General features: G+C 47.6%; 1 protein-coding gene across 3 annotated transcripts in view; it reads right to left on the reverse strand.

Annotated features, from left to right (window-relative positions):
* ELMO1 (engulfment and cell motility 1) overlaps nt 1-20,344 on the reverse strand; it is a 372,993-nt gene that overhangs the window by 273,633 nt on the left and 79,016 nt on the right. For all 3 annotated transcript variants that reach the window (XM_054177076.1, XM_054177077.1, XM_054177078.1), the window contains 2 exons: nt 19,099-19,139; nt 17,442-17,514 (listed from right to left, as the gene is read on the reverse strand). In XM_054177076.1, coding sequence (XP_054033051.1) covers nt 17,442-17,514; nt 19,099-19,139 — 114 coding nt within the window. The remainder of the gene's footprint in view (nt 1-17,441; nt 17,515-19,098; nt 19,140-20,344) is intronic.

Consider the following 20,344-nt stretch of genomic DNA (forward strand, 5'->3'; position numbering starts at 1 on the left):
TGCCATGCAATGCTGCAGGCTTGAGGAAGCATGGTTGGAAAAGTTGTCTGGCAGAAAGGGACCTGGGGGTTCTAAAAACAAGCAGCTGAGTATGAGCCAGCAGTGTGTGCCAAAGTGGCAAAGAAAGCCAATGGCATCCTGGCTTGGATCAGCAATGGTGTGACCAGCAGGAGCAGGGCAGTGATTGTCCACCCTGTACTTGGCATTGGCAAGGCCACACCTCACTTGCTGGGCTCAGTTTTGGGCTCCTCACTACAAGAAGTGCTGTAGCAGGTGCAAAGAAGAGTGACTAAGCTGGAGAAGGGCTTAGAGAATGAGTCTGATGAAGAACAGCTGAGGGAACTGGGACTGTTTAGTTTGACGGAGAGGAGGCTGAGGGGAGACCTTGCACCCTCTACAACTATCTGAAAGAACAATACAGAGAGGCTGGTGCTGGTCTCTTCTCAGGAAATTAGTGACAGAACAAGAGGGAACAGCCTCGAGCTCCACCAGGGGAGGATTAGGCTAGAAAAACCTTTTCCCTGCAAGAGTGGTCAAGCATTGGCACAGACTGCCCAGGGAAGTGGTTGGGTCACCATCCCTGGAGATGTTTAAAGGTAATTTAGATGTGGTGCTCAATGATATGGTTTAGTGGAGTAGGGTTAATGGTTGGACCTGATGATCTCAATGGCCTTTCCTAACCTGAATTCTGTGATCCTATGTCCACTGGCATGGCCTCTCCCTGGGGCAAGTGCTGGGAAGCCTATTCATCTTTCAACAAGTGACCTCCAGCTCACCACAGGTTGGGACAACACAGTACCTAGCACAAAGAACCTAGTAACAGGTACAGTCTGGGCACAGCACTGTGCACAGTCACACCTTTGTTCATAGTTCAATAGCTTTTTGATGGGCTGATACCCTGATTTGCCAAAGGAACTGGAGGAAGCCCTAACAGTTTGAGAGAGAAGAGCTAATTTTGTTCTAAACACCACACTGAAGGCTTGTCACAGACTGGTGTTAAGCAAAAAAAGGGGAAAAAAAAGGGGGGGGGGGGGAAGAGGGGGGGAAAATGTGTCTTTTTTCTCAGGCAATTTCTCCTAAACTCATTTCATCCTTCTTGCTCCTGTTCTGATACATCTCAAATCCAAACTGCTAAAAACAGGATAAATCTTGCCTGAATCCAGGTCAAGCAGTCCCAAAAATAAAACTCCAGTACATTGTCTCTTTCTTGGTATCCAAGTCATCTGTGAGATTGGTTCTAGCTACCTCTATCACTCTCCACCCACAAAGACTTCTTCACTCTAACTGAAATAAATGAAGTGCCAGACAACACTGGGGATACAAGGGAGAAGCTGCTTTCTGGCATCTTGGCTTACACATGCAACTAACCCAGCTCAGCCCTCAGCAGTCTCCCCCCCAGAGCAGCCCAAGGGAGGCCAGCCAGGCTCTGCTGCTCAAGACAGGGGCAAAAAAAAAGAGTGAAGAGCTCTCCACAGCACTAATAAAGTGCCAGATTTGCTCCTCCTGTAGTAAACCAGCAGCAGACTCAGCTACTTCTCATCACGTCCAAGGAATCTGTCTGAAGCAGCAAGAGTGCATTACTGTGGTTTTCATCTAAATCAGAGTTGAAACAAACTCCCTTTGCAAACAGTTGTGGTGGCTTAAACTGCTGTCATCTCCTGGATTTGGGGAACTGAATAAAATTAATTGCTTTAGGGCAAAGTGAGCATAGGCTCAGTCTACCTCCAGGTAAGAATAGAATAGAATTCACCAGGTTGGAAAAGACCTTTGGGATCACTGAGTCCAACCTATCACACCCAACACCATCTAATCAACTCAACCATGGCACCAAGTGCCTCATCCAGGCTCTTCCTAAACACCTCCAGGGATGGTGACTCCACCACCTCCCTGGGCAGCACATTCCCAAGGCCAATCTCTCTGGGAAGAATTTCACACAACTTCAGCTGTACCACATCACATTCAGAAGTGATTCACCAATACCCTCATGACAATACTGGAGCTAAATAGACTGTTGTGAACTGTAAGAGCACACACAAAGGGTTATGTTTTTTCAGCAGCATAACTTCAGCACAGGAAACATGAGAAATTTCAAGCTTAATTAATATGAGCTGCCCAAGCAGATGTACAAATGTGGCTAACAAGTCAAGTCACTCCATCCAGGCCACAATAAAGTTCTCTGCAAACATTTTCAGTCCACTGCAAACACAAGGTACTGGACACTGTTTGAGCAGGCTCCAGGAGTTTGCTGAATGGCTGAGTCCTAAGCCCTCCCACCTGCATGTTCCTTTTTCCGCCCTGCACCAGCTCTGGGCACTGGACAGACCTCTTTGTAGGTCAGTCTCACAGTCACACTAACCTGGCAGAAACCAGCCCTGGTAGGAAAGAGGTTTGATTTTTTTTTCCCCTGTCAGTTCTGTTTATTAAACAGAAAGACAAGTTCAGCACCAGGGCAAACCAAGAGAGATGAGGCAATCACATATTTGGAGCAGGGTGGGGACTAGACTATAACAGAATTAACCAGGTTGGAAAAGACCTTTGAGATCACCGAGTCCAACCTATCACCCAACATCATCTAATCAACTAAACCATGGCACCAAGTGCCACATCTAATCCCCTCTTGAACACCTCCAGGGACAGTGACTCCACCACCTCCCTGGGCAGCACATTCCAATGGCCAATTACTCTTTCAGGGAAGAACTTCCTCCTCACCTCCAGCCTAAACCTCCCCTGGCACAGCTTGAGACTGTGTCCTCTTGTTCTGGTCCCGCTTGCCTGGGAGAAGAGACCAACCCCCACCTGGCTACAGAAAGAACAGGGAAAACACAAGGAGCAATTATGCCTTCCCTTTTTGTGAAGGTAAGCCGTCAACCACAGCCCAAATCACATTGCTTCAGTTGCTCCAAGCTGAAGCCATGCTCCAGTTTGTTCAGTTACAATAGCCTTGTCCCTGGCTGGAACCTTCACCCATAAAAAGTTGGCCTTAACCTGATACACTCTCTAGTGTCATGCATGAAGGTTAAAAAACAAACCTCTAGTTATAAGGACATTTATAGATGGCATAGATTGAATCTACAACCGACCTAGCAAGTGAAAAGTACCTTGTTAAAAACAGACTGCTTCTCTCTGGTGAGAGACACTTAGAAGCAAGTGGGAAAAGGGAAGCTGAAAGTTTTCTTTGGGGTCTGTTTGTTTGTCAATCCCAGTCTGAAACACCAAGGCTCTCAGACTTTGTTGTTGTAATGCCTGTCAGAGCACACAGCACATGAAGCCCAAGGAGTTTTCATCATGCCTGGCTCATAGCAAAAGGCATAAGCCTGCCCTAAACTCTAAATTCCATCACTGCTACCACAACTGATAAAGAGCTCATTTTCAACTACTGATTTACAGAATCACAGGATGTTAGGGGTTGGAAGGGACCTCCAGAGATCGAGTTCAATCTCCCTGCCAGAGCAGGACCAGAGAATCCAGGACAGGTTGCACAGGAACACAGCCAGATGGGTCTTGAAAGTTTCTAAAGGAGACTCCACAACCTCTCTGGGCAGCCTGTTCCAGTGCTCTGGGACCCTCACAGTAAAGAAGTGCTGTAGAGCTCCTGTGCTGTAGTTTATACCCATTGCCCCTTGTCCTATATCCCAGGGTGCAACTGAGCCAAGCCTGTCCCCTCCCTCCTGACCCCCAGCCCTCAGACATTGATAGACATTGATCAGATCCCTTCTCAGTCTTCTCCTCTCCAGACTAATTAGCCCCAGGTCTCTCAGCCTCTCCTCCCCAGGCAGTGCTGCAGTCCCTTCAGCATCCTTGTAGCCCTCCTTTGGACTTTCTCCCTCAGATCCCTGTCCCTCTTGAACTGGGGAGCCCAGAACTGGCTGCAGTTTCCAGGTGTGGCTTCACCAGGGCAGAGTAGAGGGGGAGAAGAACCTTCTTGGATCTGCTAGACACACTCCTCTGTATGCACCCCAGGATACCACCTGCCTTCTTGGCCACAAGGGCACACTGCTGTCCCATGCAGATCGTGCTGCCCACCAGGACTCCCAGGTCCTTCTCCACAGGACAAAGGCTTCAGGAAAACTGCCCATGCCTTCTGCCTGGAATTATTCAAAGCATCAAGTCTCCAGCACAGTGGGCCAGCCAACATTTTAAAAGGGTTAGCTGTTCCCCAGTAAAATAAAATCCAATTTTGCTGATCCATTCTCAATAATGACTCAAGTGCCTACCAAGAAACAACCTGTAAGTGTACAATTAAGCCAAGAGGATTTCCTACATTAAGTGTGTGATGCAGCAGTCAGCGTGCCAGTTAATTTCAGCTGCCACATTTACACACAGTTAATCTGCTTAGTCTTAGGGACAGCATCCTGTGGATTTCTTTTCCAGTCTAACAGAACATCATTACAGCAGCTCAGCTTTGGCAAATGTACTCATTAGCACCACTGCTATTCAGAACAGAGCTCACCACTGCCCACAGGGAGGGGAGGGAAAGGAAAAACCAGACAAACCCAGTTGAATAAAAAAACCTCTTCCAAGACAGGTTGTCCAGGGAGGTGGCTGGGGCCCCATCCCTGGAGATAGTAAAGGTAAAGCTCAACAGGGCTCTGGGCAACTTGATCTAGCTGAGGATGTCCCTGCTGACTGCAGAGAGGGTTGGACTAAATGACCTCTGAAGGTCCCTTCCAACCCAAAGCATTCTCTGATTATCTGCCACAGGATCCTGTGCCTTCTCAAAGCTCTGCCCAAGGAGGCAGCAGCCTCTGTTCTTCTCTTATTGTGGGCTTCAGCTGTTTCATGAGGCTTGACTTGGATAACTGACTCCACACAAACCCTTTCCTGATGGTGAAGGGATGGCAGTTTTGTGAAACAGGGTAAATTCAGTATTATAATCCAAATACCTGAGGGAATCCTACAGCAAGGCTGCAGAGGGACCTTTCATGAGGGTTTCTAGCAACAGGACAAGGGGGAATGGTTTGAAGCTGAGGGTTAGACTGGATCTTAGGGAGAAGTTCTTCAGTAAGAGGGTGGTGAGACTCTGGAACAGGCTGCTCAGGGAGTTTGTGGCTGCCTGCTTCTTGGGGGTGTTCAAAGGCCAGGTTGGATCAGCTAAGCCTAGTTGAGAGGTGTTCCTGCCCATGTTGGGGAGGTTGGAGTAGATGATCTCCAAGGTGCCTTCCATCCTAAGCCATCCTATGATTTTCTGCACCATAGGCTACGCTGCGCAAAAGATGTGCAGGAGACCTCATCAAAGCAGCAGGCCCCAGGCATGAACAGAGCCCATGAAACCATCCAGAGGGCTGAAGGTATGTGAATTAGCTTTCCAAAACCCCTCTCCAAGCAGTCAAGCCATCCACCCTGAGCCTGACTGGAAAGACCCTTCAGAAAACTCACCAAGCAAAATTAAAGTTTTAATAATAATAATAATAACAAACCAGGTTGGAAGAGACCTTCAAGATCATCGTGTCCAACCCATCAACCAATCCAACCCATCTAAACAACTAAACCATGGCACCAAGCACCCCATCAAGTCTCCTCCTGAACACCTCCAATGATGGTGACTCCACCACCTCCCCGGGCAGCCCATTCCAATGGGCAATCAGTCTCTCTGTATAGAACTTGTTCCTAACATCCAGCTTAAACCTCCCCTGGCGCAGCCTGAGACTGTGTCCTCTTGTTCTGGTGCTGGCTGCCTAGGAGAAGAGACCAACATCCGTCTGTCTACAACCTCCCTTCAGGTAGTTGTAGAGAGCAATAAGGTCACCCCTGAGCCTCCTCTTCTCCAGGCTAAGCAACCCCAGCTCCCTCAGCCTCTCCTCATAGGGCTTGTGTTCCAAGCCCCTCACCAACTTCGTTGCCCTTCTCTGGACACGCTCCAGCAAGTCAACCTCCTTCCTAAACTGAGGGGCCCAGAACTGGACACAGGACTCGAGGTGTGGCCCAACCAGTGCAGTGTACAGTTTGCCATGCGTTTGCCCTTATCACTGTAATCATCTGTTGTACCCAGCAAAATGCTTCAAGATCCATCTCACTGCAACTGGGTGGAGTGGAATGTTTTCATAACATATTTGAGGAAGACCTAGAAGCATTGGTTCCCATGGTTATGGCTCGCTCAGCACTATTCCTTAACCTTGACCAAACAGCTTCCTTCAGACTTCTTTAAACTGGGCTAAAGGATAGTAGCCAAGAAATCTACAACTCTTCACGTGTTTATAGTGCTAAGCAACGGTATGGAAAGAGGGAAGAAACTGTTATTACTTTATTACACCCTCTTCTGACATCAAACCAAAACAAAAAAACAGAGCTAAAAATACACTTTAAATCAGCATAAATCCATAAAAGTCCATAACAAGCCCTGTGAGGAGAGGCTGAGGGAGCTGGGGTTGCTTAGCCTGGAGAAGAGGAGGCTCAGGGGAGACCTTATTGCTCTCTACTACTACCTGAAGGGAGGTTGTAGACAGGCAGAGGTTGGTCTCTTCTCCCAGGCAACCAGCACCAGAACAAGAGGACACAGTCTCAGGCTGCACCAGGGGAGGTTTAGGCTGGAGGTTAGGAGGAAGTTTTACACAGAGAGAGTGATTGCCCACTGGAATGGGCTGCCTGAGGAGGTGGTGGGGTCGCCATCGCTGGGGGTGTTCAGGAGGAGACTTGCTAGGCTTGGTGCCATGGGTTAGTTGATTAGGTGGTGTTGGATGATAGGTTGGATGCGATGATCTTGAAGGTCTCTTCCAACCTGGTTTATTCCATTCTATTCTAACAGGGGGACACAGTCTCAAGCTGTGCCAGGGGAGGTTTAGGCCAGATGTTAGGAAGAAGTTTTTCCCAGCAAGAGAGATTGGCCATTGGAATGTGCTGCCCAGGGAGGTGGTGGAGTCCCCATCCCTGGAGGTGTTTAGGAAGAGCCTGGATGAGGCACTTGGTGCCATGGTTGAGTTGATTAGATGGTGTTGGGTGATAGGTTGGACTGGATGATCTCAAAAAGACCAACCTGGTTAATTCTATTCTATTCTAATTCTATTCTAACATTTTCCTGAGGATGAGTTTGGGCAAGATGTGGATAAGAACAAAACGATACATGGAGTTAATCTCCAAGTCAAAAACTCTGGTGTGGGGGGTTGAAATTTCCCCCCAACATTAAAGGCATAGACTAAAACTACCCCATCTGGAAAGAGAACCTCATGGCCTTTACATGGGATGTTAATCAGACTAAATGTAGATACAGCCTTCAACATCTGTAGTACGACAAACGTGAATCCTGAGGAAGCATGAAGGGATTGAAAGCCATCCTCAGATCACAATCCTGGATGCAATTTGCTACTCCTCCACCTGGAGACAGACTAGGAGGTTAATTACAACATTCAGCTGTCTTCCCAGGAAATGTGCTTGTTTTCAGCCATGAAAAACTTCAATAAGATGAGAGCTGAGAGCGTGTAGGTAGAAGCCTCATCCCTGAAAACATTTATGGTCAAGTTGGATGGGGCTCCGAGCAGCCTGATCTAGTTGGGCATGGGTTGGATCAGGTGTCTTGTAAAGGTCTTTTCTAAGCTGAAATGTTTCTGTTCTCCAAATCATAGGATGGCTCAGGTTGGAAGGGACCTCAGAGATCATCTACTCCAATCTCCCCGTCGTGGGCAGGGACACCTCTCAACTAGACTCAACTGCTCAAGACTTCATCCAACCTGGCCTTGAACGCTCCCAGGGAGGAAGCATCCACAACCTCTCTAGATAATTATCCACACTGTACTACTTGGCATGACAGGACTGTAGTGCTTTAGAAGAAATACTGAGGTAATTCATCTGGTGCTGCAATTCATTTTCTGAGAAGCTGCTGGAAAGAGGGAGAAGCTCTTTAGGTCTTTCTCTGAAAAGTGTTGGCAGTTGGGATGAATTTTCTAAAAAGAGGAAGTTTTCTGCATGCTGTTGAGCTGTCCCTACTCAAGCATTACAGCAGCTAATGAATAAACCAAGTTACAGTAGTGCTGCAGTTCCAGGGTATATCCAATCCAGTGCAGCTCTCCAGCCAGTTCTGAACATATCCCTCCTCCTGTGTGAGCTCCCAATGCTTTCCTGACATTGATCTACCAACAATGCAGCAGCACAGGCAACCAGCTACCCTTCAGAAAAGTTGCCTATTCCTCTCCCATTCATTCAGCCCCCAAAAAAGAAAGAAAACAAAAAGGGGGGGGGGGGGGGGGGGAAGTGTGGGGTTTTTTTTTTTTTTGGAGTTGTTTATGTTTTGGTTTGGGCTTCTTTGTCAGATCCAACTCATTCCAGTAGTCACTGAGATGAGAAGAGAATGAAGCAATGGAACAGAAAAAGAAAGCTCAACTACCTTTTTCTCCAGAAACCCCCAGTCATACCAACTTGAATGCCACTGAAACCACATTCTGAGGAACCATCCACAGCTTCCCTGACTTACTTATCTTTGAGTGGAGTGATCTGCAAGGACAACATCACCAGGCCCCACTTGCTCTGCAGAGCAGCAGTGATATTACACTGTGGGCAGTGTCCTTCTGACACATTAAAAGAAGTTCCACAGAAGTTCTTTCTCAGCTGGATCAGTTGCCCAGTTTAAGCAAGCACACAGACAGTTGTACCAGTAACCCAGAAGGGGTGAGCAGATAACAGCAGCCCCCCATCCTTCCCTGATCACTTGGAACCTAAGAGTTGCACCCTGAAAAATAAACATCAGGAAATTACAGACTGAGCCAGGCTGCTGAGATGCCATGGGGCAATGAGAAGAGAAAGCTGCTGCTGACACACACAAAGAAACCCAAAGTAAGGCTGGACAAACTGAAGCCAGTTCTTCAATGCAATCCACTCAACACGTTCACCCACAGCTACACAGGACCTGTAGCTCCTTAAGCAGATGCTGCTCCTGAGGAAACAGCTGAAGGCTCAAGCCAAGGCTGTGGTTCAGTCACTTGGGCCAAATCAAAGCACAGCTTGCTACCATGAAGTGGAGACTTGCTTTTCGGTCTCTTGCTCCTCCCTACCGTTGGTTTTATGTGGCATGAGCAGTTGTATAAATAGTTGATGAGTCAACAAGGGAACTAACCCAGCTGAAATTTTTACCATTTGGGGGTTTGCCCAGTTTGTAAGGTAAAAGACTGGAACAAGCAGTATAGCATAGGCAGGGAAGCAGGCCAGCTCATTCTGCAAGCACTGCACTAGGAGCCACACTGGGACTTCTCTCAGGGGAAGTCTGCAGGTGCTTGTGCTTCTTTAACACACACACACCCTTGCCTGCACCCTTCCTCTCACACACAGAAGGGCTGTAGGTAAAATATCCCTTCTCCATTGGTGACTACAGCCAGAATTTGCCAACGAGCTCATTCTGCATCAGCCTAGGACAGATCCACAAGCAAATGACAACAGCACACAACCGTTAAAAAGAGCAAAGTTTCATTCCTCTTCCTATCCTTCCTTTAACTTCCTCCTACTCTGCAAGCTGTTGCTGGACACGATTCAAGGGTCTTGCCTCACCCTTACATCCAATCAGGCAGACTTTTTATTAAGAGAATTTAATGAATTGAAGTGGCACAAAATGATCCCTTCCTGCCAACACCTCCACAAATGGTCAAATAGAAAGAACAGAATCAACCAGGTTGGAAAAGACCTTCAAGATCCAGTCCAACCTATCACCCAACACCATCTAATCAACTAAACCATGGCACCAAATGCCTCATCCAGGCTCTTCCAAAACACCTCCAGGGATGGTGACTCCACCACCTCCCTGGGCAGCACATTCCCATGGCCAATCTCTCTTTCTGGGAAGAATTTCTTCCTCACATCCAGCCTGGTGCAGCTTGAGACTGTGTGAAGTGACAGGATCTCATACAGAAGAGAAGTACTCAGAACTGTCCCCTTTCAGCAGTAAGCTGTGATCTCTCTTCACTGCATCTTCTAAAAGCACCCATCTGAAGAAGTTGTTCTGAGAGCATGAAGAGGACCTAAAGAGCCTTTTTCTGTGAGCCAGGTCTTACAACAGAACTGTTTGTTGTCAACTGAACCCAAACAGACATAACTGTACCTGTCTTCAAGTGCTGTGAGAGACAAACCTTGTCAGAGCCTTTCCCCTCTAGTGCTTAATGGCAAAATCACAAACTAAATTCAGGAAAATAGACATCTGTACAGTTGTGGGGTTTTTGAAACCATTTGATCCATCTCAGCAGCCTCCACGTGGAGCCAATGAACTGAATGGAAAATACTGGTTTTACCAAAGGTTTTTAAAGCATGCAAGCAGAAGAATTAAGCTGTTTCTGCTGGGGCCATGAAAATGATCAGGGAGCTGGAACACCTCTACTAAAAGGACAGGCTGAGAGAGCTGGGGGTGTTCAGCCTGGAGAAGAGGCGGCTACAGGGAGACCCAATAACACCCTTTGGGTACCTGAAGGAGAGACACTGTTTGCAAAGGCCTGCAGTGATAGGATGAAGGGCAATGGCTTCAAACTAGAGAAGAGCAGATTTAGATTGGATGTTAGGAACAAGTTCTGGAACACTGCACCAGGTTGCCCAGGGAGGTGCTTGAGGCCCCATCCCTGGACATATTCAAGGTGGGGCTCAACAGGGCTCTGGGCAAGCTGATCTAGTGGAGGATGTCCCTGCTGACTGCAGGGGGGGTCAGACTAGATGACCTTTTGGGGTCCCTTCCAACCCAGACCATCCTATGATTCTATGAGAGAACATGTTTACAGGAGAGAATTATTTTCTTTGACAAATTTTGCATAAACCTGAAGTGCTACAAAAGGAGTCCTAAAATAAGGACTCATTTGCCAAGAGAAGGATGATCACTACTCTTGAAATCAGCCTGAATGGAGCAGGGTTGAAAGTGATTTAGTGCACAGACACTTAGGTTTCACTTCTGCTCACTGGGGAAATCCACTAGTATGTACTGGAGTCCACAGGGCAGCACTACCAGCCTCTATCAAGCAGGCAGGAACACAGCTGCTCTGAATCCATGTGCTGCCCCTTATTGTTAGGAATTGTCAGGAACTGGACCTGAGCAAAGCCTTCAACACTGTCCCCCACCATATCCTGGTCTCCAAACTGGTGACACAGGGGTTTGATGGGTGGACCGCTAGATGGATAAAGAACTGGCTTGATGGCTGCACCCAAAGAGTGGCTGTCAATGGGTCCATGTCCCAGTGGAGGCCAGGGACAAGCAGAGTCCCTCAGGGATCAGTCCTGGGACCAGTCTTGTTCAACATCTTTGTGGGTGCCATGGACAGTGGCAGTGAGTGCACCCTCAGCAAGTTTGCTGATGACACCAAGCTGTGTGGTGCAGCAGACACGCTGGAGGGAAGGGATGCCATCCAGAGGGACCTGGGCAGGCTGGAGAGGTGGGCACAAGCCAACCTCATGAGGTTCCACAAGACCAAGGGTAGGGTCCTGCATCTGGGTGGAGGCAACCCCAGGCACAAATCCAGGCTGGGCAGGGACTGGCTGGAAAGCAGCCCTGAGGAGAGAGACCTGGGGGTGCTGGTGGAGGAGAAGCTCAACATGAGCTCTCAGTGTGCACTTGCAGCCCAGAAAGCCAATCAGAGCCTGGGCTGCATCAAGAGAAGTGTGGCCAGCAGGGCAAGGGAGGTGATTCTCCCCCTCTACTCAGCTCTGGTGAGACCCCACCTGGAGTACTGCCTCCAGTTCTGGAGCCCCTGTTACAAGAGGGATCTGGAGGTGCTGGAAGGTGTCCAGAGAAGGGCCATGAGGATGAGCAGAGGGCTGGAGCACCTCTCCTATGAGGACAGACTGAAGGAATTGGGGCTGTTGAGTCTGGAGAAGAGAAGGCTCCGAGGTGACCTAATTGTGGCCTTCCAGTATCTGAAGGGGGCTACAAGAAGGCTGGGGAGGGACTTCTCAGGATCTCAGGTAGTGATAGGACTAGGGGGAATGGAATGAATCTGGAGGTGGGGAGATTCAGGCTGGAGGTGAGGAGGAAGTTCTTCCCCATGAGAGTGGTGAAGCCCTGGAATGGGTTGTCCAGGGAGGTGGTTGAGGCCCCATCCCTGGAGGTGTTTAAGCCCAGGCTGGATGAGGCTGTGGCCAGCCTGATCTAGTGTGGGGTGTCCCTGCCCATGGCAGGGGGGTTGGAACTAGATGCTCCTTGTGGTCCCTTCCAACCCTGACTGATATTATGAATTCCTACAAAGCTGTGCAAGGCGCCCCAAAACAGTGAGAAATTTGTGAATGTGAGGGAAATACCACATCAGTGATTATCAGTGGCACAGGAAGGGGAAAGCCAGGCTTAGCTTGGTCCAGGGCAAATGTGGACTGGGATTTGCCATTTCAGTAACGTTACTAACAAAGATATTACGCAGAGCAAAGCCTCTTAGCTCAGTCTCAGCTGCTTATGAAGTACCAAGCCCTTCAGTGAATCAGAAACCTTCATTACTGGGAAGGTTTGCTTCCAACTTACTCAAGTTCAATTAATCAGTGAAAACAGATGACTACTGAAAACTAAAAGGAAAAAACCAAACACAAACAAACAAAAACACTCCAAAAACCCCCAACCCCTACAAGCAGCTCATTCCTTGCCCTGTCATTTGCATACACTCCCACACAAGGAGCCTGCAATGACATGGTGGAATGTCACATGAATACACAATTACAGGTTGTATTCAGCAAAAAAAGTAAAATAGGCCACAAGCAAAAGCACCTTTGAGAAAGAGCAAACACCAGGGACTCTACCCAGGCTCCCAGCTCGGGGAAGGCAGTGTCAGTATCACAGTATCACTAAAGTTGGAAGAGACCTCAAAGATCATCGAGTCCCACCTGTCACCACAGACCTCATGACTAGACCACGGCACCAAGTGCCACGTCCAATCCCCTCTTGAACACCTCCAGGGATGGTGACTCCACCACCTCCCTGGGCAGCACATTCCAATGATGAACGACTCTCTCAGTGAAGAACTTTCTCCTCACCTCCAGCCTAAACTTCCCCTGGCACAGCTTGAGACTGTGTCCCCTTATTCTGGTGCTGGTTGCCTGAGAGAAGAGACCAACCCCTTCCTGGCTACAACCACCTTTCAGGTAGTTGTAAAGGGCAATGAGGTCACCCCTGAGCCTCCTCTTCTCCAGGCTAAACAATCCCAGCTCCCTCAGCCTCTCCTCACAGGGCTGTGCTCAAGGCCTCTCCCCAGCCTTGTTGGGTGATAGGTTGGACTCAATGATCTCAAAGGTCTTTTCCAACCTGGTTAATTCTATTCTATTCTAAGACAGGCACACAAATTCATCCAGAGGAGCCAGCCCTTGTCTGCAAAGCCCACGGGTGAGCAGCGCTAAGGGACCAGGCATGACTCACCAGCCTGTGGCTTGAGCCACTCCCATGTCTGCCAGCAAAGGAACACAGCAGACAGAGAGCCCAGCTGTGATTTTCAGCTCAGGAGCACACATAGCATGCAAAATTACACAGCCATTTTCTACTTTTCATGTAGCATTTTCTGGTCTAAACCTGACCTCATGCAGGATATCACATTCCTGAGTCACCTCATCCACACAGCACCTATTCAGGTACAACCTGGAGAGACTGAAGCAAAGGTGACTCGTTTTTTTATTCCCTGTTTTACAGCATCTAGCACAATGAGATCCTGATTGAGAAGTCAGGCTTTTAGATGGTTGTCCTACCAAAGAAAGGTCCCTCCATGATAAGTAAGAACTGAACAACCCCAACAAGTGGACAGGCTGAGAGAGTTGGGATTATTCAGTTTGGAGAAGAGAAGGATCTAAGGGGACCTTCTTGTGGCCTTCCAGTATCTGAAGGGGGCTACAAGAAAGCTGGGGAGGGACTTTTGAGGGTGTCAGGGAGTGATAGGACTGGGGGGGAATGGAACAGAACTAGAAATGGGTAGTTTGAGATTGGATGTTAGGAAGAAGTTGTTCCCCATGTGGGTGGTGAGAGACTGGCACAGGTTGCCCAGGGAGGTGGTGGAAGCCTCATCCCTGGAAGTTTTGAAGGCCAGGCTGGATGTGGCTGTGAGCAAGCTGCTGTAGTGTGAGGTGTCCCTGGCCATGGCAGGGGGGCTGGAACTGGCTGATCCTTGAGGTCCCTTCCAACACTGACAATTCTGTGACTTTAAAAACACCACACCTATCACTGTCATTAAAAGTAACTGTGCTCAAAACACCAGCCAGGCTGGATTTTAGGCACTGCTTGGCTTCTTCATGCAGTCTCTTATTTCTCCTGTTTAATAAAGTCACTAAGATACATCATTAATAATTCCCCCTGGACTTTCAGGGGCACAGACACAGGCAAACCAGAATCGCAGAGGCTGTGGGAAGCCCTGTCTCTAGGAGGAACCCTGACTGCCCCAGGATTTGTCAAGGGACCACTCTGGTGTTGTCTGAAGGAGTTGTTGCTACTCCTGTAGAGGATGTTTTTCAAGCAATACAGTCAGGAGGGGGAAGCAAAAATAATAACAATAATAATAAAAGAACTGCTTGGGTGTTGTTTGTATTTCTGTATAGTAAATACAGGTTGGCTACAAAGTATAAAGAAGCCTGCAACTGACAACCCAAACACAGACGTGCTGTTTGCCACCCAAACCAAACCCAAAACCCCTTGTAAGCCCTGTGTTGATAGTCCCACATGAGGAATACTTTTGCTACAAAGATTCTTCTTAATTACAGTATCACAGTGTAACTAAGGTTGGAAGAGACCCCAAGGATCATCGAGTCCAACCTGTCTCCACAGACCTCACGACTAGACCATGGCACCAAGTGCCACGTCCAATCTCCTCTTGAACACCTTCTCTTTCTGGCAACTTTAAACACAGTGGCACTTTGAAAAGGCCTTATTTCTACCTGGAAGGCCACAAACCAGCAGTCACTCACAGAGGCTTTGTGGAAAGATGACCTCTCCATAATATTTTCTGCATGTGTCGAGAGACACAATTCATCCTTGGGAGCAGTGCAAAATATTTGCTCGGCAGCAGTGAAAAAATATTTGCTTATTAGGAGCTGGCACGAAAGAGCTCTGCTCATGTCCTCAGAAGAGACAGATGAAGGCAATGTGGGCTTTAACAATTCCTGCTGTGCGTGTGTTTGTCCTCATGCCGGGTGTTTTTCATGTTACAACTCAGAAAGCCACAACATCCTACCACACACAAAAGAGGGAAAGTGTGGAGAAGGGGTGATGGCCCTATACGAGCCTCTCTTTACAGCCACTACCCAATAAGCAGTGATAAACAGTGAACAATATCTAATAAAAGTCACAGTTATCTGAGTAATACTGGTGGCATTTAGAGTTCTCCTCTCTTATTTATGTGACTCAGAGTCAGACACTCTGCATATTTTCAGTAGGGAATAAACAAACTCAAAGTCCTCTCCACAGTACAACCCAAAATGTTCTAGAAGACCATCATTTTCCATCCTTACTGCAAGTGAAAAGGCAGCCAAAAGCCATCAGGCTTCCTTTTATGCAGAAACTCCAAAGCTGCAGGATCCTACCCACCAAAGGTGGAGGCAAAGCCTAGAATATCCTCCAGATGTGTCAGGACAAATTCCTTCAGCAAGCCTAAGCATTCCCTCAGTCCAGGCTTTCTTGCCAGCAGGCAAGTTCAACTGTGCCTGGCTTACTGGAAAAATCTTGTGTCCCAATTCAGGGCAATTAGCAGAACAGCCTCCCTATTTAATTTGGGTAACCAACAATTACTTCAACAGTTTTGCTTGTGGTGGCCTTTGAAGCCTCTGTCAATTGAAACTTGAAAAGAAAGGAGGGGAAAGGGGTGGGAAGCAACCAACCAAGCAAAAACAACAACAACAAAACCCCAAATGACCAAACACACACAAAAGAAGAAACCACTACAGACAGGAGGGGAAAAGGGGAGATCCCCAAACAAACTGTGGTACACTGAGGAGAAGAAGAAGAAAAACAACCCCTAAATGCAACACTATCTTATGGGCAACTGCTGCAGCTGTGCTGCTAAATTTAGCCTTGTTAAAGGCCTAAAGTGTGCCCAAGCTCCCCATGTTTCTTGGGTGGGGTAACAATTACAATAAGAGAAAAGTTAGTTCAGGTCTCAGCTGTATTTAGCAGATCCTAAACAACTCTAAAATGCAAAACAAAACCAAGAGAGCTTAAGGCTAAGCCAAACTAAACAGATAAGGAGAGCAAGAGGCGCCTGTGTCCACCCAGCTAAACTCAGGTCTGCTCAGCTCAAAATCCACTGAGGTTAGGGAATCTGCATGCAGACCTCAGCACATTTTAGACACTGCTCTTATCCCATTGCTTAGAAAGTGTACCTCTGAGGCACTCATGTGTCCACTCTTCCAAACAAGTACTTTTTTTCATAAAATCCCAGTAATGCCAGCAATTCTGCCAGCAATGCCAGGAATGGATGCACTGCTTGGCCCCATTCAGATGAGCATGTCCCAGTTATTTAGGCCAGACATTCCATTTTTATTACAGATACAGCCATTTCATTCCTCTGCTGAAACCATTGCATCACTTCATGAATCACCTACTGTCCAGCTCGCTGGAGACCGAAAAAAAGAAGCCCAGAGTAACACAGAATCATAGAATCAACCAGGTTGGAAAAGACCTCAGAGATCATCAAGTCCAACCTATTACCTAACACCTAACACCTCCTGACAACTAAACCATGGCACCAAGTGCCACATCCAAACCCCTCTTGAACACTTCCAGGGATGGTGACTCCACCACCTCCCTGGGCAGCACATTCCCATGGCCAATCTCTCTTGCTGGGAAGAACTTTCTCCTCACCTCCAGCCTACACTTCCCCTGGCACAGCTTGAGACTGTGTCCTCTTGTTCTGGTGCTGCTTGCCTGGGAGAAGAGACAAACCCCCAGCTGGCTACAACCTCCTTTCAGGGAGTTGTAGAGAGCAAGAAGGTCTCCCCTGAGCCTCCTCTTCTCCAGGCTAAGCAACCCCAGCTCCCTCAGCCTCTCCTCACAGGGCTGTGCTCCAGACTCCTCCCCAGCTTTGTTGCCCTTCTCTGGGCACGTTCAAGTGTCTCAATGTCCTTCTTGAATTGAGGGGCCCAGAAGAAGCCACATGCAGAACTCTAAAAGGACAAGGCCACAGGCTGGAAGGAGCAGCAAACACTACACAGTCACTGAAACCGATTTCTACCTGATCAGCCAGAGAGGGAAGTGCCATGCACTGAGGTCTCCTCAAAGAGTCCTTCACAAGTCACATATTTCTTGTGTGCCGCTTGTCAGCAGAACACTAAACCTGCACAATGACCAAAGCTGAAGGGCTTCAGTCTCAAGCCTCAAACTCAGAGCCCTGGCACATTCAAACTATAATTTGCCTTTCCAAACAGAAAATAATCAGTGCAAAATAAAATCAAAGCAAGTCTCCCACTACCAACCCTCCCCCATTGGCAGTGCATTACAAGAGATAATCCACATTTTTATATACTTTCATTTGAAGCAAAATTATTGCAACACACACTTTGACAGGCTATGCAAAAGTTGTGCCAAGAGATGGACCTACCTTCTCTGTGATGTAGAAATTGGAGCTATCAGCATGCTGCAGTGCAAACTGATCATGGTTTGCAAGTGACCACCTTAGAAACACACACAGAAAAAAAGAAATTAATCAAACTGAAACCTTAAAAACTCAGAAAGTACACTTTAAATCGCTCACAGAATGGCTTAGGTTGGAAGGGTCCTCAGAGATCATCTACTCCAACCTCCCCACCACGGGCAGGGACACCTCTCAGCTAGACTCAGCTGCTCAAGGCCTCATCTAACCTGGCCTTCAGCACCCCCAGGGAGGAGGCAGACAGCCTTCCTGGAAACTTATTCCAGAGTCTCACCACACCTGCAGTGAAGAACTTCTTCCTAAGACCCAGTCTAACCCTGTTCTCCCTCAGCTCCAAACCATTCCCCACTGTCCTGTCTCTAGACACCCTCCTGAAAAAAGTCCCTCTGCAGCCTTCCTGTAGGATCCCTTCAGGTATTGGAAGGCAGCTCTGAGGTCCCCCCTGGATTCTTCTCCTCTCTAGGCTGAACCCCCCCAGCTCCCTCAGCCTGTCCTCATAGCAGAGGTGTTCCAGCCCTTCATTTCTTACCACCAAGCCAGTGCCTGTCATTCTTATGTATTTCTCTTCATTTTCCCTAGCTTTTAGTCTAAGATAGAAGCATGCTTACAAAGGGAAAACCTGCAGCACAAACATCTTGTAAAGGAGATTTCCACCTCCACCCCCACCCCCCTTGGTGTATGTGAAAGCAAGCCCTAAACTTGACCATGGCTGAGCACTTACATAACTACTTCCCTTCCAAGGCAAAGATAAAAAGAGGGGCGGGGGGGGGGAGAGAGAAGAGAAACTTTGTCACTAGTGACTCTTTTCAGTGCTCCAAAAATAAGTTGATAATGATCTGACATTCGTTCCAGATCTCCATAAAACAGCAAGCAGCATTTTTTTGCTGGCAGTAAGCAGGATCACTAAATCCCTGAGAGAGAGAGACCCAAAGAAATTTACAGCACCCAGGATTTTATGCTAGTTTATGTAATACCCAACACATACAGTATTAAGTTGATATATTACACTACACATAAAATCCCACCTTTTTTAACTCAGCAGCCATGTGTTGAATATAAACTAGTTTCTCCTGTGTGGAGGCACTTGCTTAAAACAGCATTTTTGTCCCCAGAATGTTAACATCTCAAAGCTAAAGTAAGAGATTTTCTCTCAGCCAATTATTAGTTCACACTGGAGGACTTGTGATGAGCATTTCAGCTTTGTGTGAGCACTCACATCACCTGCACCAGCCTACAGTGGCCACTAGACCCAGTGCTCAGAAACACCCAAGCCAGTCAGTGCTTTAGTTCCTTAATTCATGAACTGCAGGGAGCACAAGTGCAGAAGTGAGTGGGTAAACTGCACTCTGTGTGCAGAAAGGCAGCAGTCTAAATGAGTCACCCACATGATGGAGCTACTTTGTTAGGAACCTCATCTTCCAAGTAATCAACCCAAAATACTCTGAAAATTCAAAGTGTAAAGACAAAAGAACCACAAGACTCAGAAAATTAATGATTAGCTGCACAGGATAGTTGGATTTTCTGCTGGAAACAACAAAAAATTACCTCCTGGGTGGTTTAGTAACTCAAATATAGAATCTACTATGTACTATATGGCAGAACTTACCCATCACAGACTTCCTTTATTATTGAGGACAGTGGCTTTTTCTGGTAAAGCAGGGGGGGGAAAAAGAAAGAAAAGTAAAATTATCACCAAAACAAACAAAGTTATCATTAAAAAATCATCACCAGACCCATACCATCATCACCAAACCCTGAGCTCTTCAAATATGATTCCAAAGCCACTGATTGCAAAGAAGAAAACAAGCAGGCACTATTTCATTTTTTGTTTAGTAGCAAGTATGACAGGGACCCCAAAAACGTTTGCTGTTTTGGTCTGACCATCTAGAGAGACAGCAGTTCTACACATCTGCATGATGGCATTGTCAGTCCTGATGGGCAACATCAGCCCACAGAGCATCAGCTCAGCTTCTCCACTGAGAAATCAAAGGGTCTTCTGCATACACTGCATCCCATTACAGAATACAGACCACAGAATTAACCAGGTTAAGGCCTTTGAGATCATCCAGTCCAACCTATAACCCAACATCATCTAATCAACTAACCCATGGCACCAAGTGCCTCATCCAGGCTCTTCCTAAACACCTCCAGGGATGGTGACTCCACCATCTCCCTGGGCAGCACATTCCCATGGCCAATCTCTCTTGCTGGGAAGAATTTCTTCCTAACCTCCAGCCTAAACCTCCCCTGGCACAGCTTGAGACTGTGTCCTCTTCTTCTGGTGCTGGTTGCCTGGGAGAAGAGACCAACCCCCACCTGTCTGCAACCTCCCTTCAGGTAGTTGTAGAGAGCAATGAGGTCTCCCCTGAGCCTCCTTTTCTCCAGGCTAAGCAACCCCAGCTCCCTCAGCCTCTCCTCACAGGGCTGTGCTCCAGACCCGTCCCCAGCTTTGTTGCCCTTCTCTGGACAGGTTCCAACAGAAACAGAAGATTTAGATACCAGTATGAGCATTTTCTAGGAGTGACATCTGAAGCAAGCTGTTCAATAGGTTTAAAACCTTCTTTTGTCTCTTTCAGATACAGTCACGATGATGATGGTAATCCTCCCTCAAGTACACACATGCAGGTTCCCCTCTGATAAAACACCAGCTGGAAGGTGTTAAGATCCCAGATGTTATCAGTTCTGCTTTATTCTCTACATCTGCAAGCACGAGCATTTGGCCTGACTGAAAGCAGCTCTGTTGCTTTAGGTCCCAAAATAGAAGGAACAAGTCCAGTGGGGTGATGTTGCAATGATCTGAGCACGCAGGGTGCACACACAAGTGTTCTTTAGAAGATTGCTGGCTAGAAGAA

The sequence above is a fragment of the Dryobates pubescens genome, chromosome 38 (assembly GCF_014839835.1).
Source record: "Dryobates pubescens isolate bDryPub1 chromosome 38, bDryPub1.pri, whole genome shotgun sequence".
Lineage (NCBI taxonomy): Eukaryota > Metazoa > Chordata > Aves > Piciformes > Picidae > Dryobates > Dryobates pubescens.